The following is a 19215-nucleotide window of genomic DNA, read 5'->3' on the forward strand; positions in this document are numbered from 1 at the left end:
GTATCTTTGGGCATTTTGGGAGACTTTTGGCTGTCCTGGAATGTCTTGAGATGTCTTTGGACTTCTTTGGATCTTTTTAAAGTATCTTTGGATATTTTGAGACATTTTTGGCTGTCTTGAGATGTCTTTGGACTTCTTTGGATCTTTTTAAAGTATCTTTGGATATTTTAGGACATTTTTGGCTGTTTTGAGACGTCTTTGGCCTTCTTTGGATTTTTTAAAGTATCTTTGGGTATTGTGAGACATTTTTGGCTGTCCTGCAACATCTTGAGATGTCTTTGGACTTCTTTGGATTTTTTTTTAGGTATCTTTGGATATTTTGAGACATTTTTGGATGTCCTGCAACATCTTGAGATGTCTTTGGATTTTTTTGGGTATCTTTGGCTATTTTGAGACATTTTTGGCTGTCCTGAGATATCTTTGGACTTCTTTGGATTTTTTTGAGTATCTTTGGCTATTTTGAGTCATTTTCCGATATCCTGAGATATCTTTGGCCATCTTTACATTTCTCTACACATCACAGGAATTCTTTAAACACCTCAGAACATTTTTATGACCTCTCTCCCACTCCAACCACCCCAAAACCCCTTTCCCCTCCCGCCCTTCCCCCCACCCCAAAACCCCCTCTCCATCCCCCAACCCCGCCCACCTCCCTTCCTCCCCTTAACCTTCTGGAACATTCCAGGCCCGAGAACACCCACAAGTCCACCAAGGCCAGCTACCACGCCGACATCAACCTGCTCTACTGGAGCGACGAGGAGGCCACGGTGGAGTTCCGGGCGGTGCAGGGCCGCTGCTCCGTCGTCTACGGCGAGGACCTGAGCGAGAGCATCCAGGACTACTCGGCCGGGGGGCTGGACCGCTTCTACTTCCTGGAGGTGAGGGGCTGGGGGGAGGATGGGGGGTCCAGGGGGTCCAGGGGGGGTCTGGATGGGTTCCTGAGGGTTTGGATGAGATCCTGGGGGTCTGGATGAGATCCTGGGTTTTGGAGGGTCTGGATGAGTTCCTGGAGGTCTGGATGGGATCTTGGGGGTCTGGATGAGTTCCTGGAGGTGTGGAGACCCCAGGGATGGAGGGAAATCTGGAGGTCTGGATGGGTTCCTGGGGGTCTGGATGAGTTCTTGGGTTTTGGAGGGTCTGGATGAGATCCTGGGGGTCTGGATGAGATCCTGGGGGTCTGGATGAGATCCTGGGGGTCTGGATGAGTTCCTGGAGGTGTGGAGACACCAGGGGTGGAGGAAAATCAGGGGGTCTGGATGGGATCTTGGGGGTCTGGATGGGTTCCTGGGGGTCTGGATGGGTTCGTGGGGGTCTGGATGGGATCCTGGGGGTCTGGATGAGATCCTGGGGGTGTGGATGGGATCTTGGGGGTCTGGATGAGTTCCTGGGGGTCTGGATGAGATCCTGGGGGTCTGGATGAGATCTTGGGGGTCTGGATGGGTTCCTGAAGGTCTGGATGAGATCTTGGGGGTCTGGATGGGATCTTGGGGGTCTGGATGGGATCTTGGGGGTCTGGATGGGATCTTGGGGGTCTGGATGGGATCTTGGGGGTCTGGATGAGATCTTGGGGGTCTGGATGGGATCTTGGGGGTCTGGATGAGATCCTGAGGGTGTGGATGGGATCTTGGGGGTCTGGATGAGTTCCTGGGGGTCTGGATGGGATCTTGGGGGTCTGGATGGGATCCTGGGGGTCTGGATGAGATCTTGGGGGTCTGGATGAGTTCCTGGGGGTCTGGATGAGTTCCTGGGGGTCTGGATGGGATCTTGGGGGTCTGGATGAGTTCCTGGGGGTCTGGATGAGTTCCTGGAGGTGTGGATGAGATCCTGTGGGTCTGGATGGGATCCTGGGGGTCTGGATGGGATCCTGGGGGTCTGGATGGGATCCTGGGGGTCTGGATGGGTTCCTGGGGGTCTGGATGAGTTCCTGGAGGTCTGGATGGGTTCCTGAGGGTCTGGATGGGATCCTGGGGGTCTGGATGGGATCCTGGGGGTCTGGATGGGATCTTGGGGGTCTGGATGAGATCTTGGGGGTCTGGATGGGATCTTGGGGGTCTGGATGAGTTCCTGGAGGTCTGGATGGGTTCCTGAGGGTCTGGATGAGATCTTGGGGGTCTGGATGAGATCTTGGGGGTCTGGATGAGATCTTGGGGGTCTGGATGGGATCTTGGGGGTCTGGATGGGATCCTGGGGGTCTGGATGAGATCTTGGGGGTCTGGATGGGATCTTGGGGGTCTGGATGAGATCTTGGGGGTCTGGATGAGATCTTGGGGGTCTGGATGGGATCTTGGGGGTCTGGATGAGTTCCTGGGGGTCTGGATGGGATCTTGGGGGTCTGGATGAGATCTTGGGGGTCTGGATGAGATCTTGGGGGTCTGGATGGGATCTTGGGGGTCTGGATGAGATCTTGGGGGTCTGGGTGAGATCTTGGGGGTCTGGATGGGATCTTGGGGGTCTGGATGGGATCTTGGGGGTCTGGATGAGATCCTGGGGGTCTGGATGGGATCTTGGGGGTCTGGATGGGATCTTGGGGGTCTGGATGAGTTCCTGGGGGTCTGGATGGGTTCCTGGAGGTCTGGATGAGATCCTGGGTTTTGGAGGGTCTGGATGAGATCTTGGGGGTCTGGATGAGATCCTGGGGGTCTGGATGGGTTCCTGGAGGTCTGGATGAGATCCTGGGTTTTGGAGGGTCTGGATGAGATCTTGGGGGTCTGGATGGGATCCTGGGGGTCTGGATGAGATCTTGGGGGTCTGGATGGGATCTTGGGGGTCTGGATGAGATCCTGGGTTTTGGAGGGTCTGGATGAGTTCCTGAAGGTCTGGATGAGATCCTGGAGGTTTGGATGGGTCTGGATGAGTTCCTGGAGGTCTGGATGAGATCCTGGAGGTCTGGATGAGTTCCTGGGGACACCAGGGGTGGAGGAAAATCTGGGGGTCTGGATGAGTTCCTGAGGGTCTGGATGAGTTCCTGGGGGTCTGGATGAGTTCCTGGAGGTCTGGATGGGTCCCTGGGGGTCTGGATGGGTTCCTGGAGGTCTGGATGGGTTCCTGGAGGTCTGGATGAGATCCTAGAGGTCTGGCTGAGTTCCTGAAGGTCTGGATGAGTTTTCCTGGAGGGTCTGGATGAGTTCCTGGGGGTCTGGATGGGTTCCTGGAGGTCTGGATGAGTTCCTGGAGGTCTGGATGAGTTCCTGGGGGTCTGGATGGGTTCCTGGGGGTCTGGATGGGTTCCTGGGGGTCTGGATGGGTTCCTGGGGGTCTGGATGGGTTCCTGGGGGTCTGGATGAGTTCCTGGAGGTCTGGATGAGTTCCTGGGGGTCTGGATGAGTTCCTGGAGGGTCTGGATGAGTTCCTGGGGTGGAGTAAATTTGGGTTCTGGTGAAATGGGGATTTTTGTTTTTTGGTTTTTTTCCAGGCTTACAATGCCAAAACCAAGAGCTTTGAGGATCCTCCCAACCACGCCCGGAACTCCGGGAACAAAGGGAAGGGGAAGGGGAAAGGGAAAGGTGAGGCTGGAAAAGGTGGAAAAGGAGTGGAAAAAGGGTTGGAAAAGGGGTAGAAAAAGGGATGGGAAAGGGGTGGGAAAATGGGGTGGAAAAGAGGTGGGGTAGAGGCTGGAAATGGGGCAGAAAATGGGTAAAAAAGGGGCAAAATTGGGTGAAATTGGGCAGAAAATGGGTAAAAAAGGGGACAGAAAATGGGTGAAATGGGGTGGAAAAGAGGTGGGGAAGGGGCTGGAAATGGGGCAAAAAATGGGTTAAAAGGGGCAAAATTGGGTAAAATGAGGCAGAAAATGGGTAAAAAAGTGGCAGAAAAGGGTCTGGGAGGTGATGGATTACCAGAGGAGGAGGAAGAGCAGGGTCTGAGCCGCCCCTGGGCGGGATTTTTGCAGGGAAGGGCAAAGGGAGGGCGGCGAGCGCGGAGCAGAGCGAGCAGGAGCCGGCCAAGCTGCAGGTGCCCAAGCTGAGGACTCTGGACGTCTTCTCCGGCTGTGGGGGCCTCTCTGAGGGTTTCCACCAGGCAGGTGAGGTCCAGCTCGTGGGGCTGGGGCCTGGCTGGGCTTGGAAAAGGATGGGAAAGGTCTCAGGGGTTGGTAAATCTGCTGGGGGTGCGTTCCCAGTGCCCGGCCCCGGCTGTTCCCAGCTGGCTGTGGGGATTCCTGCACGGTTCTTGGCATTTCCTCATAGTTCTGGGCATTTCCTCACAGTTCTGGGCATTCCCACCCAGTTCTGGGCAATCCCACCCAGTTTTGGGCATTCCCACCCGGTTCTGGGCATTCCCACCCAGTTCTGGGCATTTCCTCACAGTTCTGGGCATTCCCACCCAGTTTTGGGCATTCCCACCCGATTTTGGGCATTTCCATCCAACCGTGGTCATTCCCAGGGCCTGGCACTGACCCATCCCTGACCATCCCTGACCATCCCTGCCCATTCCTGACCATCCCCACCCATTCCTGACCATTCCCAGTGCCCATCCCTGACCATCCCTGACCATTCCCATCCATCCTTGACCATCCCTGACCATCCCTGACCACCCCTGACCATTCCCAATGCCCATCCCTGACCATTCCCACCCATCCCTGACCATTCCCAGTGCCCATCCCTGACCGTTCCCACCCATCCCTGACCATTCCTACCCATCCCTGACCATTCCCACCCACCCCTGACCATCCCTGACCATTCCCACCCATCCCTGACCATTCCTAGTTCCCCTCCCCACCCATCCCTGACCACCCCTGTCCATCCCTGACCATTCCCATCCATCCCTGTCCATCCCTGACCATTCCTGTCCATCCCCACCCCCCTGACCATCCCCACCCATCCCCACCCACCCCTGTCCATCCCCACCCACCCCACCCATCCCCACCCATCCCCACCCATCCCACCCACCCCGACCATCCCCACCCATCCCACCCACCCCTGACCATCCCCACCCATCCCCGACCATCCCTGACCATTCCCAGTGCCCATCCCTGCCCATCCCCACCCACCCCTGCCCATTCCCACCCACCCCTGACCATCCCTGACCATTCCCATCCATCCCTGACTATCCCCACCCATCCTTGACCATTCCCACCCATCCTTGACCATCCCCACCCATCCCTGACCATCCCCACCCATCCCCACCCACCCCACCCATCCCCACCCACCCCTGACTATTCCCAGTGCCCATCCCTGACCATTCTCACCCATCCCTGACCATTCCCACCCATCCCTGACCATCCCCACCCATCCCCACCCATCCCCACCCACCCCTGACCATCCCCACCCACCCCTGACCATCCTTGACCATCCGTGACCATTCCCACCCATCCCTGACCATTCCCCGTGCCCATCCCCACCCATCCCCACCCACCCCTGTCCATCTCCACCCACCCCACTCATCCCTGACCATCCCCACCCACCCCTGTCCATCCCCACCCATCCCCACCCACCCCTGTCCATCTCCACCCACCCCACTCATCCCTGACCATCCCCACCCACCCCTGTCCATCTCCACCCATCCCCACCCATCCCCACCCACCCCACCCACCCCTGTCCATCCCTACCCACCCCACCCATCCCCACCCATCCCCACCCACCCCACCCATCCCCACCCATCCCCACCCACCCCTGTCCATCCTTGACCATCCCCACCCACCCCTGACCATCCCCACCCATCCCCACCCACCCCTGACCGCCCCGTCTGTGCCCCCAGGTGTCTCGGAGACGCTCTGGGCCATCGAGATGTGGGAGCCGGCGGCGCAGGCCTTCCGCCTCAACAACCCCGGCACCACGGTGTTCACCGAGGACTGCAACGTGCTCCTCAAGCTGGTCATGGCCGGCGAGAAGACCAACTCCTTGGGCCAGAAGCTGCCCCAGAAGGGCGACGTGGAGATGCTCTGCGGCGGCCCCCCGTGCCAGGGCTTCAGCGGCATGAACCGCTTCAACTCGCGCACCTACTCCAAGTTCAAGAACTCCCTGGTGGTCTCCTTCCTCAGGTGGGTCTGCAGCTGGGAGGTGGGATCCTGTCTGATGTCCTCAGGTGGGTCTGGAGGGGGTTTTTGGGAGGTGGGACCCCGTGTTTGTGGGTCTGGAAGGGGTTTTTGGGAGGTGAGACCACATCTGGTGTCACCTCGTGGGTCTGGAGGGAGTTTTTGGGAGGTGGGACCATATCTGGTGTCCCCTTGTGGGGTTGGAGGGGATTTTTTGGAGGTGGGACCCCCTTTGGTGTCCTCAGGTGGGTCTGGAGGGGGTTTTTGGGAGGTGAGACCCCATCTGGTGTCCTCAGGTGGGTCTGCAGGTGGGAGGTGAGACCCCGTCTGGTGTCCCCTTGTGGGTGTGGAGGGGGTTTTTGGTAGGTGGGATCCTGTCTGGTGCCCTCAGGTGGGTGTGGAGGGGGTTTTTGGGGAGGTGAGACCCCATCTGGTGCCTCCTTGTGGGTCTGGAGGGGGTTTTTGGGCTCAGGTGGGTCTGGAGGGGGTTTTTGGGAGGTGGGATCCTGTCTGGTGCCCTCAGGTGGGTGTGGAGGGGGTTTTTGGGGAGGTGAGACCCCATCTGGTGCCTCCTTGTGGGTCTGGAGGGGGTTTTTGGGCTCAGGTGGGTCTGGAGGGGGTTTTTGGGAGGTGGGACCCCATCTGGTGTCCCCTTGTGGGTGTGGAGGGGGTTTTTGGTAGGTGGGTCTGGAGGGGGTTTTTGGGAGGTGGGACCCCATCTGGTGTCCTCAGGTGGGTGTGGAGGTGGGAGGTGAGACCCCATCTGGTGTACTCAGGTGGGTCTGGAGAGGGTTTTTGGGCTCAGGTGGGACCCTGTCTGGTGTCACCTTGTGGGGTTGGAGGGCGTTTTTGGGAGGTGAGACCCTGTCTGGTGTCCCCTGGTAGGGTTGGAGGGGATTTTTGGGAGGTGGGACCCCCTTTGGTGTCCTCAGGTGGGTCTGGAGGGGGTTTTTGGGAGGTGGGACCCCATCAGGTGTCCTCAGGTAGGTCTGCAGGTGGGAGGTGAGACCCCGTCTGGTGTCCCCTGGTGGGTGTGAAGGGATTTTTTGGGGCTATGGAGGGGATTTTTGGGGTGAGACCCCATCTGGTGTTCCCTCATGGGTCTGGAGGGGATTTTTGGGGTGACAAAGGAGATTTTTGGGGTGACACCCTGTCTGGTGTCCCCTGGTGGGTGTGAAGGGATTTTTTGGGTCGATGGAGGGGATTTTTGGGGTGATGAAGGAAATTTTTGGGATGACACCCCATCTGGTGTCCCCTGGCCACCCCGCTGTCCCCGCAGTTACTGCGATTATTACCGGCCACGCTTCTTCCTGCTGGAGAACGTCCGGAATTTCGTGTCCTTCAAGAGGTCCATGGTGCTGAAGCTGACCCTGCGCTGCCTGGTGCGCATGGGCTACCAGTGCACCTTCGGGGTGCTCCAGGTGGGCTCTCCAGGGCTGCTTTTGGGGGGAAAAATCCCTTTTTTGGCACCCCAGGGAACGTCGGTCGTGTCGCTCCTTGGGGACGTCCCCGAAGGATTGGTCAGTTGGGAATTGGCCCATTCCCAGTTGGGAATTGGCTCATTCCCAGTTGGGAATTGGCCCGTTCCCAGTTGGGAATTGGCTCATTCCCAGTTGGGCAGTTGGGAATGAGCCCATTCCCAGTTGGTCAGTTGGGAATTGGCCCATTCCCAGTTGGGAATTGGCCCATTCCCAGTTGGTCAGTTGGGAATTGACCCATTCCCAGTTGGGCATTGGCCCATTCCCAGTTGGTCACTTGGGAATTGGCCCATTCCCAGTGGGTCAGTTGGGAACTGGCCCATTCCCAGTTGGGAATTGGCCCATTCCCAGTTGGGCAGTTGGGAATGAGCCCATTCCCAGTTGGTCAGTTGGGAATTGGCCCATTCCCAGTTGGGCATTGGCCCATTCCCAGTTGGTCAGTTGGGAATTGGCTCATTCCCAGTTGGGCAGTTGGGAATTGGCCCATTCCCAGTTGGGCAGTTGGGAATTGGCCCATTCCCAGTTGGGAAATGGCCCGTTCCCAGTTGGTCAGTTGGGAATTGGCTCATTCCCAGTTGGGAATTGGCCCATTCCCAGTTGGACAGTTGGGAATTGGCCCATTCCCAGTTGGTCACTTGGGAATTGGCTCATTCCCAGTTGGGAATTGGCCCATTCCCAGTTGGTCAGTTGGGAATTGGTTCATTCCCAGTTGGGAAATGGCCCATTCCCAGTTGGTCAGTTGGGAATTGGCTCATTCCCAGTTGGGCAGTTGGGAATGAGCCCATTCCCAGTTGGTCAGTTGGGAATTGACCCATTCCCAGTTGGGAATTGGCCCATTCCCAGTTGGTCAGTTGGGAATTGGTCCACTCCCAGTTGGTCAGTTGGGAATTGGCCCGTTCCCAGTTGGGAACTGGCCCATTCCCAGTTGGGCAGTCGGGAATTGGCCCATTCCCAGTTGGTCAGTTGGGAATTGGCCCATTCCCAGTTGGGAATTGGCCCATTCCCAGTTGGTCAGTTGGGAATTGACCCATTCCCAGTTGGGCATTGGCCCATTCCCAGTTGGTCACTTGGGAATTGGCCCATTCCCAGTGGGTCAGTTGGGAACTGGCCCATTCCCAGTTGGGAATTGGCCCATTCCCAGTTGGGCAGTTGGGAATGAGCCCATTCCCAGTTGGTCAGTTGGGAATTGGCCCATTCCCAGTTGGGAATTGGCCCATTCCCAGTTGGTCAGTTGGGAATTGACCCATTCCCAGTTGGGCATTGGCCCATTCCCAGTTGGTCACTTGGGAATTGGCTCATTCCCAGTTGGGCAGTTGGGAATTGGCCCATTCCCAGTTGGGCAGTTGGGAATTGGCCCATTCCCAGTTGGGAAATGGCCCGTTCCCAGTTGGTCAGTTGGGAATTGGCTCATTCCCAGTTGGGAATTGGCCCATTCCCAGTTGGACAGTTGGGAATTGGCCCATTCCCAGTTGGTCACTTGGGAATTGGCTCATTCCCAGTTGGGAATTGGCCCATTCCCAGTTGGTCAGTTGGGAATTGGTTCATTCCCAGTTGGGAAATGGCCCATTCCCAGTTGGTCAGTTGGGAATTGGCTCATTCCCAGTTGGGCAGTTGGGAATGAGCCCATTCCCAGTTGGTCAGTTGGGAATTGACCCATTCCCAGTTGGGAATTGGCCCATTCCCAGTTGGTCAGTTGGGAATTGGTCCACTCCCAGTTGGTCAGTTGGGAATTGGCCCATTCCCAGTTGGGAACTGGCCCATTCCCAGTTGGGCAGTCGGGAATTGGCCCATTCCCAGTTGGGCAGTTGGGAATTGGCCCATTCCCAGTTGGGAAATGGCCCATTCCCAGTTGGTCAGTTGGGAATTGGCCCATTCCCAGTTGGGAAATGGCCCATTCCCAGTTGGTCAGTTGGTCCTTCAAAGGGGGGATTAACTCCTTGCATGGCTTTGGGGACACTTCCAGAGGGGACAGGTTCTCCAGAGGAGGAACTGTCCCCTCAGGTGGCTCTGGGGCCATCCCCAACCCTGTCCCTCAGGAACTGTCCCCTCAGGCGGCTCTGGGGCCATCCCCAACCCTGTCCCTCAGGAACTGTCCCCTCAGGTGGCTCTGGGGACATTGCCATCTCCATGAGGGCTCCACATGGCCACGGCCACCCCAGGAGCTGTCCCCTCCAGAGGCAGAGCTGTCCCCTGGGGTGGCCTGGCTGTGTCCCCAGCCAGGTGTGGGGCTGTCCCCAGGTGTGGGGCTGTCCCCTGGGGTGTGGGACTGTCCCCGGGTGTGGGGCTGTCTCCAGCCGGGTGTGGGCTGTCCCCGGGTGTCAGGGCTGTCCCCTGGGGTGGCCCGGCAGTGTCCCCAGCCGGGTGTGGGCTGTCCCCGCAGGCCGGGCAGTGTCCCCAGCCGGCTGTCGGGTGTCCCCAGCCGGGTGTGGGGCTGTCCCCTGGGTGTCAGGGCTGTCCCCTGGGCTGGCCCGGCCGTGTCCCCAGCCGGCTGTCGGCTGTCCCCGCAGGCCGGGCAGTGTCCCCAGCCGCGTGTGGGGCTGTCCCCGGATGTGGAGCTGTCCCCAGCCAGGTGTGGGCTGTCCTTGGGTGTGGGTCTGTCCCCTGGGGTGGCCCGGCCGTGTCCCCAGCCAGGTGTGGGTCTGTCCCCGGGTGTCAGGGCTATCCCCGGAGCACCCCAGCTGTGTCCCCAGCCGGGTGTGGGCTGTCCCTGGGGTGGCCCGGCCGTGTCCCCAGCAGGCTGTCGGGTGTCCCCTGGGGTGGCCCGGCCGTGTCCCCAGCCGGCTGTGGGCTGTCCCCGCAGGCCGGGCAGTGTCCCCAGCCGGGTGTTGGCTGTCCCTGGTTGTGGGTCTGTCCCTGGGTGTGGGGCTGTCCCCAGGTGTGGGTCTGTCCCCGGGTGTGGCCGTGTCCCCAGCCGGCTGTGGGCTGTCCCCGCAGGCCGGGCAGTGTCCCCAGCCGGGTGTGGGGCTGTCCCCTGGGGTGTGGGTCTGTCCCCTGGGGTGGCCCGGCCGTGTCCCCAGCCGGCTGTCGGGTGTCCCCGCAGGCCGGGCAGTGTCCCCAGCCGGGTGTGGGTCTGTCCCCTGGGGTGGCCTGGCCGTGTCCCCCAGCCGGGTGTGGGTCTGTCCCTGGGTGTGGTCCTGTCCCCAGCCGGGTGTGGGTCTGTCCCTGGGTGTGGCCTGGCCGTGTCCCCCAGCCGGGTGTGGGTCTGTCCCCGGGTGTGGCCGTGTCCCCAGCCGGGTGTGGGCTGTCCCTGGGTGTGGTCCTGTCCCCAGCCGGGTGTGGGGCTGTCCCTGGGTGTGGCCTGGCCGTGTCCCCAGCCGGGTGTGGGCTGTCCCCGGGTGTGGGCTGTCCCCGCAGGCCGGGCAGTGTCCCCTGGGGTGTGGGGCTGTCCCCTGGGGTGGCATGGCCCTGTCCCCAGCCGGCTGTGGGCTGTCCCCGCAGGCCGGGCAGTACGGCGTGGCGCAGACGCGGCGCCGCGCCATCGTGCTGGCGGCGGCGCCGGGCGAGAAGCTGCCCATGTTCCCCGAGCCCCTGCACGTGTTCGCCCCCCGCGCCTGCCAGCTCAGCGTCGTGGTGGACGACAAGAAGTTCGTCAGCAACATCACCCGGTGGGTGAGGGCCCCCAGCCGCCCGGAATTCCGCTTCGGGAATGCAGAGCTGGGAATTCTGTGCCGGGAGTTCGGCGCTTGGGGATTCGGGGTTGGGGATTCTGTGTCAGAATTCCGGTTTGGGAATTTGGCACTTGGGGATTCGGTGTTGGGGATTCTCTGTTGGAATTCCAGTTCGGGAATGCAGAGCTGGGAATTCTGTGCCGGGAACTTGGGGATTGGGCGTTGGGAATTTGGAGTTGGGAATTTGGCACTCAGGAACTGGGTGTTGGGAATTTGGAGTTGGGAATTTGGAATTGGGAATTTGGAGTTGGGAATTTGGCACTTGGGAACTGGGTGTTGGGAATTTGGAGTTGGGAATTTGGCACTTGGGAATTCCGGTTTGGGATTTTGGCACTTGGGGATTCCAGTTTAGGAATTTGGCACTTGGGGATTTTGTGTCGGAATTCCAGTTTGGGAATTTGGCCCTTGGGGATTCGGCGTTGGGAACTGGGTGTTGGGAATTCCAAGCTGGGAATTTGGCACTTGGGGATTCGGTTTTGGGGATTCTGTGTTGGAATTCTGGTTTGGGAATGCAGAGCTGGGAATTCTGTGCCGGGAGTTCGATGCTTGGGGATTGGGCGTTGTGAATTTGGAGTTGGGATTTTGGCACTCAGGAACTGGGTGTTGGGGATTCGGTGTCGGAATTCCAGTTTGGGAATTTGGCACTTGGGGATTTGGCACTTGGGGATTTGGAACTTGGGAACTGGGTGTTGGGAATTTGGAGGTGGGAGATTGGCACTTGGGGATTCAGCATTGGGAACTGGGTGTTGGGAATTCTGAGTTGGGAATTCTGTGCCGGGAGTTCGGCACTTGGGGATTCGGGGTTGGGAATTTGGAGTTGGGAATTTGGCACTCAGGAACTGGGTGTTGGGAATTTGGAGTTGGGAGTTTGGTGCTTGGGGATTCGGGGTTGGGAATTTGGAGCTGGGAATTTAGCACTTGGGAATTCCGGTTTGGGATTTTGACCCTTGGGGATTCGGTGTTGGGGAATCGGTGTCGGAATTCCAGTTTGGGAATTTGGCACTTGGGGATTCGGCGTTGGGGATTTGGAGGTGGGAGTTTGGCGCTTGGGGATTCGGTGTTGGGAATTTGGCACTTGGGAATTCCGGTTTAGGAATTTGGCATTTGGGGATTTTGTGTCGGAATTCCAGTTTGGGATTTTGGCCCTTGGGGATTCTGGTTTGGGATTTTGCCACTTGGGGATTCCGAGTTGGGAATTTGGCACTTGGGGATTCCAGTTTAGGAATTTGGCATTTGGGGATTTTGTGTCGGAATTCCAGTTTGGGAATTTGGCACTTGGGGATTCGGTGTTGGGGATTCTCTGTTGGAATTCCAGTTCGGGAATGCAGAGCTGGGAATTCTGTGCCGGGAGTTCGGTGCTTGGGGATTGGGCATTGGGGATTCTGTGTTGGAATTCCGGTTTGGGAATTTGGCACTTGGGGATTCGGTGTTGGGAACTGGGTGTTGGGAATTCAGAGGTGGGAATTCGGCACTTGGGGATTTGGTGTTGGGAATTCCAGTTTGGGAATTTGGCACTTGGGGATTCTGGTTTGGGAATTCCGAGTTGGGAATTCTGTGCTGGGAATTTGGCACTTGAAGATTCGGTCTTGGGGAATTTGGTGTTGGGAATTCCGAGTTGGGAGTTCCAAGGTGGGAGCTGCGAGTTGGGAATTCCGAGTTGGGAGTTCCAAGTTGGGAATTCCAAGTCGGAGTTTCCAAGTTGGGAATTCCAAGTTGGGAATTCCGAGTTGGGAGTTCCAAGTTGGGAATTCCAAGTTGGAGTTCCGAGTTGGGGGTTCCAAGTTGGGGGTTCCAAGTTGGGGGTTCCAAGTTGGGGGTTCCAAGTTGGGAGCTCCAAGTTGGGAATTTGGTGTTGGGAATTCCGAGTTGGGAGTTCCAAGTTGGGAGTTCCGAGTTGGGAGTTCCGAGTTGGGAATTCCAAGGTGGAAGTTCCAAGTTGGGAATTCCAAGGTGGGAGTTCCGAGCTGGGAACTGTGTCGCTCAGGACGTACTCGGGCCCGTTCCGCACCATCACGGTGCGGGACACGATGTCGGACCTGCCGGAGATCCGGAACGGCGCCTCGGCGCTGGAGATCTCCTACAACGGCGAGCCCCAGTCCTGGTTCCAGCGCCAGATCCGCGGCTCCCAGTACCAGCCCATCCTCAGGGATCACATCTGCAAGGTGGGAACGCTGCCCAACATCCCCACTGGTGCCCACTAGTCCCCTGGTGGTGCCCAACGTCCCCCAATGGTGCCCAACATCCCCACTGGTGCCCACTGTCCCCTGGTGGTGCCCAACGTCCCCAGTGGTGCCCAACATCCCCCAGTGGTGCCCAACGTCCCCCAGTGGTGCCCAACGTCCCCCAGTGGTGCCCAACATCCCCCAATGGTGCCCAACATCCCCCAGTGGTGCCCAACATCCCCCACTGGTGCCCAATGTCCCCCAGTAGTGCCCAACGTCCCCCACTGGTGCCCACTGTCCCCCACTGATGCCCAATGTCCCCCAATAGTGCCCAACACCCCCAATAGTGCCCAACACCCCCAATGTCCCCCACTGATGCCCAACATCCCCCATTGATGTCCAACACCCCCCAATAGTGCCCAACGTCCCCCAATAGTGCCCAACATCCCCCAATGTCCCCCACTGATGCCCAACATCCCCCATTGACATCCAACACCCTCAATGGTACCCAACATCCCCCATTGGTGCCCAACATCCCCCATTGACGTCCAACACCCCCAATGGTGCCCAACATCCCCCAATGGTGCCCAAATCCCCCAACATCCCCCACCGATGCCCCCCGTCCCCCACCGATCCCCCCCGTCCCCCGCCGTCCCCGGTGACGCCGTGGCGGCCGCGGCAGGACATGAGCGCGCTGGTGGCGGCGCGGATGCGGCACATCCCGCTGGCGCCCGGCTCCGACTGGCGGGACCTGCCCAACATCGAGGTGCGCCTGTCGGACGGCACCAGCACCAGGAAGCTGCGCTACACCCACCACGAGCGCAAGAACGGCCGCAGCAGCTCCGGCGCCCTGCGCGGCGTCTGCTCCTGCGCCGAAGGTGCGTCAGCTCCCGCCTCGCCAGGTGGGGTGGAGTCGGTTTTTTGGGTCTTTTTTCCTAAATTTCGGTGTTTTTTTGGCGTTTCTCAGGGAAGCCGTGCGACCCGGCCGACCGGCAGTTCAACACGCTCATCCCGTGGTGCCTCCCGCACACCGGCAACCGGCACAACCACTGGGCCGGGCTCTACGGGCGCCTGGAGTGGGACGGCTTCTTCAGCACCACCGTCACCAACCCCGAGCCCATGGGCAAGCAGGTGGGCGCGGTGACCGCGGGCACGGCCGGCGGGAGCGGCTGGTGGGGGTGTCCAGTGGGCATCGTTGGCCCAACCCTTGGGTGGGGTTGGTCATGGTGTCCAGTGGTCATCATTGGCCAAGCACTTGGGTGGGGTTGGTCATGGTGTCCAGTGGTCATCGTTGGCCCAACCCTTGATGGCAGCCAATGGTCATTGTCCCACCAGTTGGATGGGGTTGGTCATGGTGTCCAATGGTCATCGTTGTCCCAGCCCTTGGGTGGGGTTGGTCATGGTTCCCAGTGGTCATCGTTGGCCAAGGCCTTGATGGCGGTCAATGGTCGTTGTCCCAGCCCTTGGGTGGGGTTGGTCATGGTGTCCAATGGTCATCGTTGGCCCCGCCCTTGGGTGGGGTTGGTCATGGTGCCCAGTGGTCATCGTTGGCCAAGCCCTTGATGGCAGCCAATGGTCATTGTCCCAACAGTTGGATGGGGTTGGTCATGGTGTCCAGCGGTCATTGTTGGCCAAGCCCTTGGGTGTGGTTGGTCATGGTGTCCAGTGGTCATTGTCCCAACAGTTGGGTGGGGTTGGTCATGGTGTCCAGTGGTCATCGTTGGCCAAGCTCTTGGGTGGGGTTGGTCACGGTGTCCAGTGGTCATCGTTGGCCAAGCCCTTGGGTGGGGTTGGTCATGGTGCCCAGTGGTCATCGTTGGCCAAGCCCTTGGGTGGGGTTGGTCATGGTGTCCAGTGGTCATCGTTGGCCAAGCTCTTGGGTGGGGTTGGTCATGGTGTCCAATGGTCATCGTTGGCCAAGCCCTTGGGTGGGGTTGGTCATGGTGTCCAGTGGTCATCGTTGGCCAAGCCCTTGATGGCAGCCAATGGTCATTGTCCCAACAGTTGGATGGGGTTGGTCATGGTGCCCAGTGGTCACCATGTCCCAATTGTTGGGTGTGACGGTCACCAATGTCCCCCACGGCGGTGTGACGGTCTGTGGGGGTCACCACGCTGGGTGTGATGATCACCAGTGTCCCCCACTGGGTGTGATGGTCACCAGTGTCCCCACTGGGTGTGACGGTCACCAATGTCCCCCACTTAGTGTGACGGTCCCCCGTGTCCCCACTGGGTGGGACGGTCACCAGTGTCCCCACTGGGTGTGACAGTCACCAATGTCCCGCACTGGGTGTGACAGTCACCAATGTCCCGCACTGGGTGTGACGGTCACCTGTGTCCCCCCGGGGTGTGACGGTCACCCGTGTCCCCCCGGGGTGTGACGGTCACCAGTGTCCCCCCGGGGTGTGACGGTCACCAGTGTCCCCACTGGGTGTGACGGTCACCCATGTCCCCACGCTGCTGTGACGGTCACCCGTGTCCCCCCGTGTCCCCCCGGGGTGTGACGGTGTCCCCTGGCGTTGCAGGGCCGCGTGCTGCACCCCGAGCAGCACCGCGTGGTCAGCGTGCGGGAGTGCGCGCGCTCCCAGGGCTTCCCCGACACCTACCGGCTCTTCGGCAACATCCTGGACAAGCACCGGCAGGTGGGTGCCACCCGCCGCTGTCCCCTTGTCCCTTTGTCCTCTTGGCCAGTGTCCCCTTGGCCATTGTCCCTTTGTCCATTGTTCCCTTGGCCATTGTCCCTTTGGCCATTGTCCCTTTGTCCCCTTGGCCATTGTCCCTTTGTCCCCTTGGCCATTGTCCCTTTGGCCATTTGTCCCTTTGTCCCCTTGTCCTCTTGGCCATTGTCCCTTTGTCCCCTTGGCCATTGTCCCTTTGTCCTCTTGGCCATTGTCCCCTTGGCCATTGTCCCCTTGGCCATTGTCCCTTTGTCCTCTTGGCCATTGTCCCTTTGGCCGTTGTCCCTTTGTCCCCTTGGCCATTGTCCCCTTGGCCATTATCCCTTTGTCCCCTTGGCCATTGTCCTCTTGGCCATTGTCCCCTTGGCTGTTGTCCCCTTGGCCGTTGTCCCTTTGTCCTCTTGTCCCTTTGTCCTCTTGTCCCCTTGTCCCCTGTCCCCTTGTCCATTGTCCCCTTGTCCCTTTGTTTATTGTCCCTTTTGTCCATTGTCCCTTTGTCCATTGTCCCCTTGGCCATTGTCCCTTTGTCCTCTTGTCCCATTATCCCTTTGTCCCTTTGTCCTCTTGTCCCATTATCACTTTGTCCCATTGTCCCTCTGTCCCTTTGTCCCTCTGTCCCCATGTCCCCCATCCTCTGTCTGTCCCCGTCCCACTGTCCCACTGTCCCACTGTCCCACTGTCCCACTGTCCCACTGTCCCACTGTCCCTCTCTCCCATGTCCCTGTCCCCTGTCCGTTTGTCCCTCTGTCCCCTGTCTGTCCCCTGTCTGTCCCCTGTCTGTCCCGCTGTCCCTCTCTCCCACGTCCGTCTGTCCGTCTGTCCCCAGGTGGGGAACGCGGTGCCCCCTCCCCTGGCCAAGGCCATCGGGCTGGAGATCAAGGCCTGCGCTGCGGCCAAGCTGCGCCAGGACACGGCCGGTGAGTGACCCTGAGTGACCACTGAGTGACCGCTGAGTGACCACTGAGTGACCACTGAGTGACCACTGAGTGACCGTGAGTGAGCACTGAGTGACCAGAGTGACCACTGAGTGACCACTGAGTGACCGTGAGTGACCCTGAGTGACCACTGAGTGACCGCTGAGTGACCACTGAGTGACTGTGAGTGACCGCTGAGTGACCACTGAGTGACTGTGAGTGACCGCTGAGTGACCACTGAGTGACTGTGAGTGACCGTGAGTGAGCACTGAGTGACCGTGAGTGACCACTGAGTGACTGTGAGTGACCACTGAGTGACCGTGAGTGACTGTGAGTGACCGCTGGGTGACCACTGAGTGACCACTGAGTGACCGCTGAGTGACCAGAGTGACTGTGAGTGACCACTGGGTGACCACTGAGTGACCACTGAGTGACTGTGAGTGACCACTGAGTGACCACTGAGTGACCACTGAGTGACCAGAGTGACTGTGAGTGACCACTGAGTGACCACTGAGTGACTGTGAGTGACCACTGGGTGACCACTGAGTGACCACTGAGTGACTGTGAGTGACCACTGAGTGACTGAGTGACCGTGAGTGACCGTGAGTGACCACTGAGTGACTGTGAGTGACCCTGAGTGACCACTGAGTGACCGCTGAGTGACCATGAGTGTGAGTGACCACTGAGTGACTGCCCCAGTGTCCCCAAGTGTCCCCACCCTGTCCCCGCGCTGTCCCCTCCCTGTCCTATCCCTGTCACCCGTTGTCCCATCCCTGTCCCCTCCCTGTCCCCACCCTGTCCAGTCCCTGTCACCCACTGTCCCCTCGCTGTCCCCTCCCTGTCCCCTCAGTGTCCCCACCCTGTCCCCTCCCTGTCCCCTCCCTGTCCCCTCCCTGTCCCGTCCCTGTCCCCGCAGGTCCCCACCCTGTCACCCACTGTCCCCTCGCTGTCCCCTCCCTGTCCCCTCAGTGTCCCCTCCCTGTCCCCTCCCTGTCCCGTCCCTGTCACCCACTGTCCCCTCGCTGTCCCCTCCCTGTCCCCTCCCTGTCCCCTCAGTGTCCCCTCGCTGTCCCCGCAGGTCCCCGTGCTGTCCCATCCCTGTCCCCTCCCTGTTCCCACCCTGTCACCCACTGTCCCCTCGCTGTCCCCTCCCTGTCCCCGCAGGTCCCCGCGCTGTCCCGTCCCTGTCCCCTCCCTGTCCCCTCCCTGTCCCCGCAGGTCCCCGCGCTGTCCCCTCCCTGTCCCCTCCCTGTCCCCACCCTGTCCCGTCCCTGTCACCCACTGTCCCCTCAGTGTCCCCTCGCTGTCCCCTCGCTGTCCCCGCAGGTCCCCGCGCTGTCCCCTCGCTGTCCCGTCCCTGTCCCATCCCTGTCCCCTCGCTGTCCCCGCAGGTCCCATCCCTGTCCCCTCGCTGTCCCCTCAGTGTCCCCTCGCTGTCCCCGCAGGTCCCCGCGCTGTCCCATCCCTGTCCCCTCCCTGTCCCGTCCCTGTCCCGTCCCTGTCACCCACTGTCCCCTCGCTGTCCCCTCCCTGTCCCCTCCCTGTCCCCTCCCTGTCCCCTCCCTGTCCCCACCCTGTCACCCACTGTCCCCCACTGTCCCCGCAGGTCCCCGCGCTGTCCCGGAGCCGTCGGGCGCCGCCTGAGCCGGGAGCGGAGCCGGGGGGGGGAGGGGCGGGGGGGCGGGGCTTTGCCCTCATCGCCCTTTTCGCCTTTTCGCCTTTTTGCCTTTTTTGCCTTTTTTGCCTTTTTTTCCCCCTTTTTATTCCCTTTTTATTTCTTTTTCCCCTTTTTTCTTTTTATTCCCCTTTTTTTTTTATTTTTATTCCCCTTTTTTCCTTTTTTTTCCCCTCATTTTTTCTTTTTTCTCCCCCTTTTCCTTCTTTCATTTTTTTTCTTTTATTTACTTTTTTCCCCGTTTTTCTTTTTTCCCCCATTTTTCTTTTTCCCCCTTTTTTCTTTTTTTTTTGGTTTTTTTCCCCCCATTTTTTTCTTTTTTTTAGCCCTTTCCTCCTTTTATTTCTCTTTTTTCTTTTTTCCCTTTTCCTTCTTTTATTTCCTTTCCCCCCCTTTTTTTTTCTTTCCCCCCTTTTTTCTTTTTCCCCTTTCTTTCTGCTTTTCCCTCTTTATTTTTCCATCTTTTCTCATTTTTTGTCTTTTTCCCTCCTTTTTTATTTTCCCCCCTTCTTTATATCCCTTCCTTTTCCCCCCTTTTTCCTCTTATTTTTCTTTATTTTTTTCCCCTTTTTAACCCCTTCTTTCCCCCTTCATTTTTCAATTTTTTTCCCCTCTTTTTTTTTTTTCCTTTCTCTGCATTTTTCCTGTCTTTTCTCCCCCTTTTCAAAACCT

General features: G+C 59.1%; 1 protein-coding gene across 1 annotated transcript in view; it reads left to right on the forward strand.

Annotated features, from left to right (window-relative positions):
* DNMT1 (DNA methyltransferase 1) overlaps positions 1–18512 on the forward strand; it is a gene marked incomplete at both ends in the record, with an annotated part of 39776 nt that extends 21264 nt beyond the window's left edge. Inside the window, 12 exons of the mRNA XM_084223837.1 lie at positions 686–878; positions 3413–3503; positions 3890–4021; positions 5695–5977; positions 7251–7392; positions 10888–11054; positions 13102–13279; positions 13962–14181; positions 14247–14410; positions 15802–15918; positions 16781–16871; positions 18475–18512. Of these exons, the coding sequence (XP_084079963.1) occupies positions 686–878; positions 3413–3503; positions 3890–4021; positions 5695–5977; positions 7251–7392; positions 10888–11054; positions 13102–13279; positions 13962–14181; positions 14247–14410; positions 15802–15918; positions 16781–16871; positions 18475–18512 (1816 nt within the window). The remainder of the gene's footprint in view (positions 1–685; positions 879–3412; positions 3504–3889; positions 4022–5694; positions 5978–7250; positions 7393–10887; positions 11055–13101; positions 13280–13961; positions 14182–14246; positions 14411–15801; positions 15919–16780; positions 16872–18474) is intronic.
* Between the last annotated feature and the right edge of the window lie 703 nt (positions 18513–19215).

This window comes from Fringilla coelebs, assembly GCF_963513975.1.
Source record: "Fringilla coelebs genome assembly, chromosome: 32".
Lineage (NCBI taxonomy): Eukaryota > Metazoa > Chordata > Aves > Passeriformes > Fringillidae > Fringilla > Fringilla coelebs.